The following is a 10242-nucleotide window of genomic DNA, read 5'->3' on the forward strand; positions in this document are numbered from 1 at the left end:
ATTGTCATTTTGAATCACATCCGTTGAGGTGGTCATGATGATTTTTTGAGGTCATATAATACAGCCCAAAGCCTACAGCTTCATAGAACCAGCTAGAATAGATACTAGTTTCTACACTGCAGTATCATCTACCATATGCATCTTTGCCAATCACTATGAAGACTTATCATCATCTGCTTGTCTGCCTCCTCCTCAAGATTGCAGCCATTGCTAGAGCTGAGTTTCTGTTTGAGTTTGAGATAGTGAGGCATCGCACAAATGGAAACTGTTTGGGTTTTGATTTTACCATCCCCTGCGAGACCTTTGTCAACGATTTCTGCCTGAGGGGTCCGTCGTTCCTAGGAAATCCTCGTAACTACGACAGGAACAATTGTCCACTGGGCAAAAACACTGACCGTGTGTTCGAAACAGTGCCTGCACAGAGGGCAATACAATCCAGTGAACCATGGCCGGTAGGTGTACATTTAAGATATTCGAGGTAAAATATATCTTTCGTTAATTATAATCATTGCGGGAATTCTTCTGAAATCAGATTATTATCTTCCTGCAGGGAGTTTTCCAACTCTTCATTGGTGCTCATGATGACGACTATCCCGCTACTACCTTTGATTTCCTCGACAACATATTTGTTGATCGATCGAAAACTGTCAGCAATGAATATTCATCTGAGGAGACTATTTGGGGAGACAATGACAAAGTTGGTGTGGACATTAGATTCAGAGTGACGTGCGTGCAACACTTCTACAGAGCTGACTGCAGTCAATATTGCTTGGCAAGAAATGACAATTCTGGACACTACACTTGCAATCCAGCGGATGGGAGCAAAATATGCAACAGTGGTTACGAGCATCCTGAGACCAACTGTGTTGATTGTGAGTTATCAGATCTCTTTAGAATTAGTCTGGGTTCAATCATATTAGGTAAGCCTATTGTTTGGAACTCCCACATTGTATAAGGGCTCCATGAAAGCACTCTCAAGCTATTTAATGATGCATAGTTGTAAATTGCACGGCTATTGACTCTTGCAGAGCTGCATACAATACAGTTGCATCATGCATGGTGTACACTCTCAGCCATGATTGTATGTGTCTCCCTCCTCCTCTGCAGTGATAACTGCATGCAGCTCGTCACCGTGTGATCATGGTGGCACCTGCTCTCCGATAGGCCTCACTGAGTTCACCTGCAGCTGTCCCCCCGGCTACACTGGGAGGAGGTGTGAGATGGAGATCGATGAGTGCCTTAACAACACCGTCTGTCTCAATGGAGGCAACTGCACTGTGAGTACTGCATGCATGGGCCTTAAAGAAAGCTTCTTTTGAGACTATGTAAATAAGAGAAATCGTTCTAGTTAGTGACTTTGTTTGTTGATCAACAGGGCTAGGCAGTGTATGCTTACTTTACTAAGGGCTTTGGAATGCCCTTGTTTTGCACAATGGTTGGCTTCTCTCTAGAAATGAAGTCTTAGCGCTTTTCTAGTAAGTGTCAATCAACTGCGCGTGTGTGTATAAAGATACGCTAGTCAACATCAACTCAGATTACGTACATATATCATTTCTACTGTAACTCACAACTGTTATAATATGTAACGCTCTCTCAGTACTGTATCTATGGCAACCTTTCCAGCTGCCTATGGCATTAAGTAATAGCAAAGGTGTCAATAGAAGCCACTGAGCCCTGTCTGCATAAACAAAAATACCATCAATAGTTCTTGTTCGCGTCATAGGTCCATATGGTATATATGGTGTTGCTAAGTGATGATTTCACTTATTGAGGTCACTTAGTGGTAGCAATAAGCACTAACTAGTGATATTTGGTGAGCACCACTCTGATCTGTGGGTGGAATATATCAATACTTGTGGCTACAGATACAAGTTTGTGTATACAGTAAACCCCTTGAAGCTACTTTATTCACTTAATCAAGGCTTGTCAGTATGACAATAAACTTAAAAGCAATTCCTTATATAAACACATACTATCTTGCCTTTAATAGGACCTGCTGGCTGACTATAGTTGCAGCTGTGTCACTGGCTTCACTGGCAAGAGCTGTGAGGTTGATATCAATGAGTGCCTGGAGGTGGTGTGTGTGGGCAATGCTACCTGTGTCCATGGCATCAACCAGTACGAGTGTGTCTGCAACCCTGGCTTTGAGGGACACAACTGTACAGGTACTAGAGACACCTGAATATAATTATGTCGGCTTAGATTTTGCATTATAAAGTTGTACTATGAATCTATGACTGAAAAGGTTCCATCCAGTGAGGTTTCCTCCAGTGTTTTAAAGAGCCATTTGCCATTCACTAACGATTCTGGCAGCTGTTTTAATTGACCAATTAATTAAATCATTAACTCTATGCTCCCCACAGAAATTGATCCCTGTGCTGAGACCCCCTGTGCAGCTACAGGCGAGTGCTTATCATCTGGCCCCTTTAACTACACCTGTCTCTGCGACAGTGGCTATACTGGTCAACATTGTGAGGTCAATATTGATGACTGTGTTGCTGCTACCTGCCCCGAGGACAGCGACTGTATGGACGGAGTGGAGTCCTACTCATGTGACTGTCATGTGGGCTTTGTGGGGGAGAACTGTACCAGTTTGGGTGTCACTGGTGAGTGTGCTGGAGAGAGGTCCCTCAGTGTGCGTGTGTGTATCAGTCTAGTTGTGGTCCTTCAAGTGTGTTCTGGTTGACTAGTGTGGGAATGTTTATCTGTTGAGTATACCCTCTGTTTTCTGTTCCTTTAGAATCAAAAGATGTGTGCGTACATGTGTATATCGCCACACACACACACACACACACACACACACACACACACACACACACACACACACACACACACACACACACACACACACACACACACACACACACACACACACACACACACACACACACACACACACACACACACACACACACACACACACACACACACACACACACACACACACACACACACACTACCATCTCTATTTATTTTGACTAATGCCTAATGCTAATTCTAAGAACCAAAATTAGAGGTTAATAATTGTTTTGTGCTTGCCACCTAGTAAAGCCACTACTCCTCACACACACACACACACACACACACACACACACACACACACACACACACACACACTACCATCTCTATTTAGAGGTTAATAATTGTTTTGTGCTTGCCACCTAGAAGAACCACATAGACCCATCCCCATTATCAGATACTATCACCACAAAACCACCTGGCCCAGACAATACAGCCTTATAAGATAAGCCTCCCTCAAGGTCAGATTTAGTTTACACAAGTACATAGCCATGCAAGCTAAGTTGAAGTATTACAGCAGCCAATATCAAGTCTAAGATAAGTTCTATACTTTATGTCAGCATTACTTCCAATGTGAATATAGCTTACAATCAGCATGGCCCCAAATGAATAGCTTACAATCATTATTTAGTTTTGAATGCAATTGCAACAGATGAATGGGGAGGGTTGGTGCACCGTTAAAGACTCTTTAACCCATCATTCTCGGCTCTCAAGGCCGAGCATCTGTTTGCTTTTTCTATATCTGTATGGTTTTATGCTGTCTAATTTTTTTTTTTTTTTTTTTGTTTTTTGTTTCTGGTAAATCCTTGTCGTAAATACACTTAATTAGCATCAGATGTCAATATGATTTAAAATTAAATTAAGCGAGCATCCCGTTTGAGCTAGTAATATGAGCAGTGGACACAATTCCACCCAAAAGTTATTTATTATTTTCTTATAATTTTATTTTGAAACCTCAAAACACACGCCGTACTTCGTACGGTGGCTGGCTTTTGTCAGTCGGGTTGGTCTGGTCCCTATTTGTCGACCCAGTGGCAATAAACTCTTACTTGTAAGGGGGGGTTACTGTTCATATGTACGCTAGCTCTTCTATAAGGGAAAAGGTGGGCCATTAATTTAAGCAGTAAAAATCAAAGAAGACATCTGATGTCACAGTACGTAATTAATTATGTACAATAATCACATTTCATATGCAAATGTACATAATGTAGCCTAGCCCCACACACATAACGAGCCTATACCCTCCTTGCTGTTTCGTAAATATGCTAGCTCTTCTTAAAAAAACTCAAAGGGGGGGCTTAAAAGTAATTTTACAGGCATACATAACACTTAGCTTGACCCATGAGCTTTGTCCATATTTAATACTACCCTCAAGAGGTGGGTCCCCCACAGGGGGGGCCCACCTCTGTGGTTGGCTACCCCTGTGGGGATCCACACACACACACACACACACACACACACACACACACACACACACACACACACTACCATCTCTATTTATTTTGACTAATGCCTAATGCTAATTCTAAGAACCAAAATTAGAGGTTAATAATTGTTTTGTGCTTGCCACCTAGTAAAGCCACTACTCCTCACACACACACACACACACACACACACACACACACACACACACACACACACACACACACTACCATCTCTATTTAGAGGTTAATAATTGTTTTGTGCTTGCCACCTAGAAGAACCACATAGACCCATCCCCATTATCAGATACTATCACCACAAAACCACCTGGCCCAGACAATACAGCCTTATAAGATAAGCCTCCCTCAAGGTCAGATTTAGTTTACACAAGTACATAGCCATGCAAGCTAAGTTGAAGTATTACAGCAGCCAATATCAAGTCTAAGATAAGTTCTATACTTTATGTCAGCATTACTTCCAATGTGAATATAGCTTACAATCAGCATGGCCCCAAATGAATAGCTTACAATCATTATTTAGTTTTGAATGCAATTGCAACAGATGAATGGGGAGGGTTGGTGCACCGTTAAAGACTCTTTAACCCATCATTCTCGGCTCTCAAGGCCGAGCATCTGTTTGCTTTTTCTATATCTGTATGGTTTTATGCTGTCTAATTTTTTTTTTTTTTTTTTTTGTTTTTTGTTTCTGGTAAATCCTTGTCGTAAATACACTTAATTAGCATCAGATGTCAATATGATTTAAAATTAAATTAAGCGAGCATCCCGTTTGAGCTAGTAATATGAGCAGTGGACACAATTCCACCCAAAAGTTATTTATTATTTTCTTATAATTTTATTTTGAAACCTCAAAACACACACACACACACACACACACACACACACACACACACACACACACACACACACACACACACACACACACACACACACACACACACACACACACACACACACACACACACACACACACACACACACACACACACACACACACACACACACACACACACACACACACACACACACACACACACACACACACACACACACACACACACACACCAATACAATACTTTAACTGTATCCCTACGATCATACGATTACAATACCCCCCACACACACACAGGTGCTGGATCAGGGTCTGCTACAGGGCCTGCCATAGGGGGAGCTGTGGGGGGTCTTTTGGCTCTCATTATCATCCTACTCATCGTCATACTCGTTGTTGTCATGATATTTGCTCGGGCTCGGAGACGCTCAAAGAGCGAATACTCTATACCTCGTAAGTACACGCATAATACCAGGAGTGCATGAATCTAGCTATTCTAACATTGACAGCATGCATTCAATAGTAGCTATAGCTTGCACTTTGGAAATCTAATGTATGATGAAGTCAGCTAAGAAACGTGCATAGTGGTAGAGTTTTGTACTGGTAAATTTAGCCAGATAGACTAATAATTGTTATGATACTTGAGGGTTAATGCCCCCCCCCCCCCCCCACTCACTCACACACACACAGAAAACCCGTATGCATCGAGCCCTGTTGATGATTCACCAGCTCACATACTCAACAACTCCCTGTACATCCAGACGGACGACCCTCTCATCAACAATCCTCTCTACACGATGACTACCAGCACAAGCCCCACCTCTGACCACGTACCAATACCCGATCAGTCGACCCGGAGGAGTCCAGAGTTTGACATGTCCTCGAGCCCTGCTTATGATAGTGCGAGGAATATCAACAATCCACTGTACGGTGTGAAAAGCCCCGAACGTAAAGCGGATCCTATCTACGCAGAGTTGGAGGGACCGCCACCACAGGGAGCAGCAAATCAGCCTCAAAAAGGGGCCAATAATTACCCATATTCGTATGCTGTTTTGGAGGGCAATAGGCGACCAACAGCTGGTGTTCCAGTAGCCCCACCCCCTGGATACGAACAAACCGTGCTGGGCAGTACAACAAAGCCGAGGGATGGACCACAGTACGAGGAAGTGGAGTTAAAGCCATTTCCGAATGGACCAGCACAAAATGGAGCTGCTGTTCATGGATACGATGTTCCTAAACCATTGACTGACCCGGAATCATCTCAGCCGTTGGTATACCAGTATGCTGCTACTTCCGAGGTGGCCACTAAAGACGAACCATCCATGCTAGGAGATACGATAGTCAATAATGAACAGTTTGCTAGGAAAAAATCCATTTACGATTCAGACGATGAAGTTTTAATAAACGCTTCTAAACCTTCCCCACCTCCGCGCACTAAACTACCACAATCACAAGAGGACTCATCAGATGTGTACAGTTATGCCATCGTCCCTGATAATGCACGGAGGAGTGTAAAGGTCAAAGGTGACGTGGAGGAAACCACAGAATGCCCTCCCTATGACACATTGGAGCATGTCGTGGGATCTGATGTTCCTGCACATCAAATCAGACTGTCCAAAGTGGAAGGATCAGGATATGAGACTTTGAAAAATGAAAATCACTAAGAGATGAACTTTCCATATTCTTGCACAATAACTATAATTCCATCCATTCATAAAAATTAATTTTTTTATTCAGACTTTTTTATATTGTACGATCCCCAATAATAATTTATCATAATTTTCTTCACTTTTAAAGTTTGTGACTTGGTCCACTGGAGCGTCCAAAACTGGTGTACATGTATGCAATAAAAAATAAGATTGATTTTCATTTGCATGATAGACATACATGTAGCTATACAAAAAAATGCAGTTAATTAAAAAAAATATACGAATTAATAAATAATTTTACAAAATGCTGATGAAGTCAATAGTATTGACTACCTAGTTCTTCCAGCCCTCTCCAAGCCCTCGTCACTGAGCATGTAGGCAGGGAGGTAGTCGCAAAGGTCAGAGTTCAAAGCTTTAGGATTGTTAATAAGAAGGGCTGGATTGGGTAGCGTGTCCTGGACTCCATCTAGTGAAGTGTACCTGTGTGTGTGTGTGTGTGTGGGTGTGTGGGGGGAGGTGTGTGAATAAACTAGCAGTGCACACACACACACTGACATCAGTATGAGGTAGCTATATCCTGCCTATAGACACACCCAGACGGTACTGTACATCACTCACCCTCTGTCATATAGCTTGCAGTAGGGCACTCGAAACAACTTCAGGAACTGCCACACATCACTATAAGACCAGTCCTGTAGGTGAGGGGGTGAGGGGGTGAGGGGGGGGGGGTGAAACATTAGAGTAAGTATATTAGGGTTATAGTTACCAGTATACAGTGGACCCTCATGTACTCTGGCCAGCTGCTATCAGTTGGGGAGAAGGGCACCAGTTTGTCTGAAAAATTTACAATGTAGTCAGAGAAGTATAGCCTAACATTCCTTACAGTATGATTTAAGCACACACAAACACACACACACAATAGGTGTAGAGGGCTGTAGCATGCACTAAGCATACCTGAGTGTGGGTCAGTGGACCGAGTGCCCATACACACGGCCTTCAGGTGAGGGTGGGAGGACTTGAGCTCAGACAGTGCATCTCTAATACTGCCCTTGATACGAATCACATCAAGCCCATACCTAAACATGATGTACAAGGAAGTATACAGGAAATGTTGATAAGAGAATAAACAGAAACAAGAATATTGATATGCAGTTATCAACTCAGGGGACAGACAGTAGATGCAAACACAGTGGGGTATATAGCCTAGGAGATGGGCATGTGTGTATGTACCTGAGAGAACTCTCCTCCACAAACGTCTCTGTTTCCTTAAAAGTCGTGTGATCCACAAACAGTACCTGCAACTTGCCCTCAGAGAAGTTATGGTTTCTCCTGAGAGATATTGGCATGGCTGACAGTGTGCATGCAGGTGGGTGGGATACCTACCTCTCTAAGATTGCATGCAGAAGGTAGAGGATCACTGTACAGTCCTTACCACCATTGAACGCTACACATATCTCGTTGAAACTGTACGAGTAGGAAAATAATAAGTTAACAAACTTGTGCTTTGTTACTGAAGGCACACCACACTGTACCTGTACTTGTCCAAGAGGCTCTCTAGTATGGCTACTGACTTGTGCAGTCGCTGACAGAGTCTACCAACTAGAGTGAATTGATTGGAGGGCAATCGGTCAAACATCCACGATACCACCTTCCTGTGATCAGAAATATAAAGAAACATCTCTGTCACTGCTGTGGTATAAACCCTGCTACTATATATGATCAAGAATTCAATTAAGAGAAGTGCTTATGTGATATTATTAAACATTGTACCTCGACTCCATAAGAGAGGTGTCCGTGTGACTGTAGTTATCTTTGGCCGACATCATTACGTCTGCAATGGTGGGAACAGTAAATGTTACATGCTCATCGCTATTACCATGGCACTCACCCACTGGCAGTGAGAGCAGCAGTCTGGAGTATGCCTGCAAAAGGAAGGGAATGTAAGAGCTAATTTTATACTGAAGATTGGTGCTGAAAAAATCTAACAACGGCTATAATTATACAGAATAACACGCACACTTTTCAGAATGGTTGAAGACGAAAGTTGTGAATTCATCATGAATGTATAACCCTGTATCTCTTACCTTGTCAACTTGTTCCCTATTGTCTGACTCGAAGGTGATCTTGACAAGATGGTTCATGGTTGAGGTGACGGAGACGTTGGGATAAGAGCCCAGCTGTACATCAGGGTACTCTGCCTGTACTCTGGTGAGGGGATCTGCTAACATGTCCTCATCACAGCTGAAGAAGAACTCTCGTAGGAAGAACCGAGTGTTACTGATGCTGTACAGGTCCTGGGGGGGGGGGACAAGGTTGGTCTTGGTGAGAGCATTACGCTCAGTATATGATAAGTACGATCTGGTATTTATAAATAACACTGTGCATCAATGCAATAACACTGAGCACCAATCCAATAACATAATACCACAGGTAGCATGCTAGTTTCATTTTTAAGACCGTTTTCAAAGGGCTATAAAATATTTTCACGAACCTTGCAACTCTGAAATATTCCTCGGACCAAGCTTGGCACACCAGGATAGCAATGCACATTCCTGACCACCATTAGTAGAAAGAAGAAGTGTCCATTGTCGTCAGTTTGATTGTAGATCTTTGTTGATTTCGGTACCATTACCATCTTTTTCCAGCCAGAATCGGTGTCACTGAAGCTATCAATGCTGAGAGCTTGGAGGACCTCGGGATGTGGGTGGAGCTCCTCCCCAAACGCCATGCCAACCGCTATAGGGGGAAGCAATATGCTCAGACAATATTCGTGCCAATTCACTCACACCGTACTAATGTTTAGGATGAATATCACTAACTGCATACACTTTAAGCCTAATAATTGTATAATGATTTCGCGGTAATGACGTTATATATGAGAGTACACCAGATCACTCACCTTCCATAGTGACATCATCGTGTGTGGGCCCAATACCCCCTGTGGTGAACACGAAATCATAGAGGGGGGCCATTCTCTTCACCTCCTCTGCTATACCGGAGAGGTCATCAGCCACTACGCTTATCCGGCCCACACGCACACCCAGCTCCCACAGCTGCTGACACAGGTAGTGAGAGTTAATGTCCTGTACATGACCTTTCAGAACCTCATCTCCTATGACTGGACAAGGTTAAGGGTCATAGTGATATATTGTCATGATGATCCTATATACTGGTAGGCAGTATTCAATAGTGATTATCTAGCTAGCTAGTGATACATTTCCTTACTGATTATCCCAGCAGTAACTTTACTTCTCTTGGGTTGCTCTGACATTGTCCTGGAGTCGAGTATGATAATAATGCTAGCATGCAAGGGGCTAGGCTTACGTTATCAACTTCAGACTTTGGAAACCACGCCTTTTATTCCTTCTAGAAAGGCGTGACGTCATGCCTACCGGAAGTGATTGCAGCGGAGATGATCAGCCCCACCCCTCTTCTGCAGTAACTGCTGAATCAGCAAACATAACGCTATTCATTTGCCACCACCCACGTTGAGGTAGGCCCCTAGCAATTACAATTATCTCATAAA

General features: G+C 43.0%; 2 protein-coding genes across 3 annotated transcripts; one reads left to right on the plus strand and one right to left on the minus strand.

The window, feature by feature from the left end:
• Window positions 1-31: 31 nt before the first annotated feature.
• On the plus strand, window positions 32-6863 carry LOC135331981 (platelet endothelial aggregation receptor 1-like). The gene is made up of 7 exons (XM_064527289.1): window positions 32-452; window positions 551-872; window positions 1108-1277; window positions 1991-2165; window positions 2364-2606; window positions 5368-5520; window positions 5758-6863. Exons 1-7 carry the CDS (start codon window positions 156-158, stop codon window positions 6729-6731), a joined length of 2334 nt encoding a protein of 777 aa, XP_064383359.1. The 5' UTR covers window positions 32-155; the 3' UTR covers window positions 6732-6863.
• Window positions 6770-10071, minus strand: LOC135331982 (FAD synthase-like). 2 transcript variants are annotated; one of them, XM_064527290.1, is made up of 14 exons: window positions 9942-10071; window positions 9616-9834; window positions 9208-9452; window positions 8801-9010; window positions 8605-8638; window positions 8487-8547; window positions 8249-8368; window positions 8100-8180; window positions 7947-8045; window positions 7671-7792; window positions 7483-7550; window positions 7335-7408; window positions 7050-7196; window positions 6770-6895 (listed from the first exon to the last, which is right to left on the minus strand). In XM_064527290.1, the coding sequence occupies exons 1-14, from the start codon at window positions 9985-9987 to the stop codon at window positions 6859-6861; spliced, it is 1563 nt and encodes a 520-aa protein (XP_064383360.1). In that variant the 5' UTR covers window positions 9988-10071; the 3' UTR covers window positions 6770-6858. The 2 variants fall into 2 exon arrangements, with proteins under 2 accessions (XP_064383360.1, XP_064383362.1); XM_064527292.1 differs by lacking the exon at window positions 6770-6895 and having other exon boundaries at window positions 6910-7196.
• Between the last annotated feature and the right edge of the window lie 171 nt (window positions 10072-10242).

This window comes from Halichondria panicea, chromosome 2, assembly GCF_963675165.1.
Source record: "Halichondria panicea chromosome 2, odHalPani1.1, whole genome shotgun sequence".
Lineage (NCBI taxonomy): Eukaryota > Metazoa > Porifera > Demospongiae > Suberitida > Halichondriidae > Halichondria > Halichondria panicea.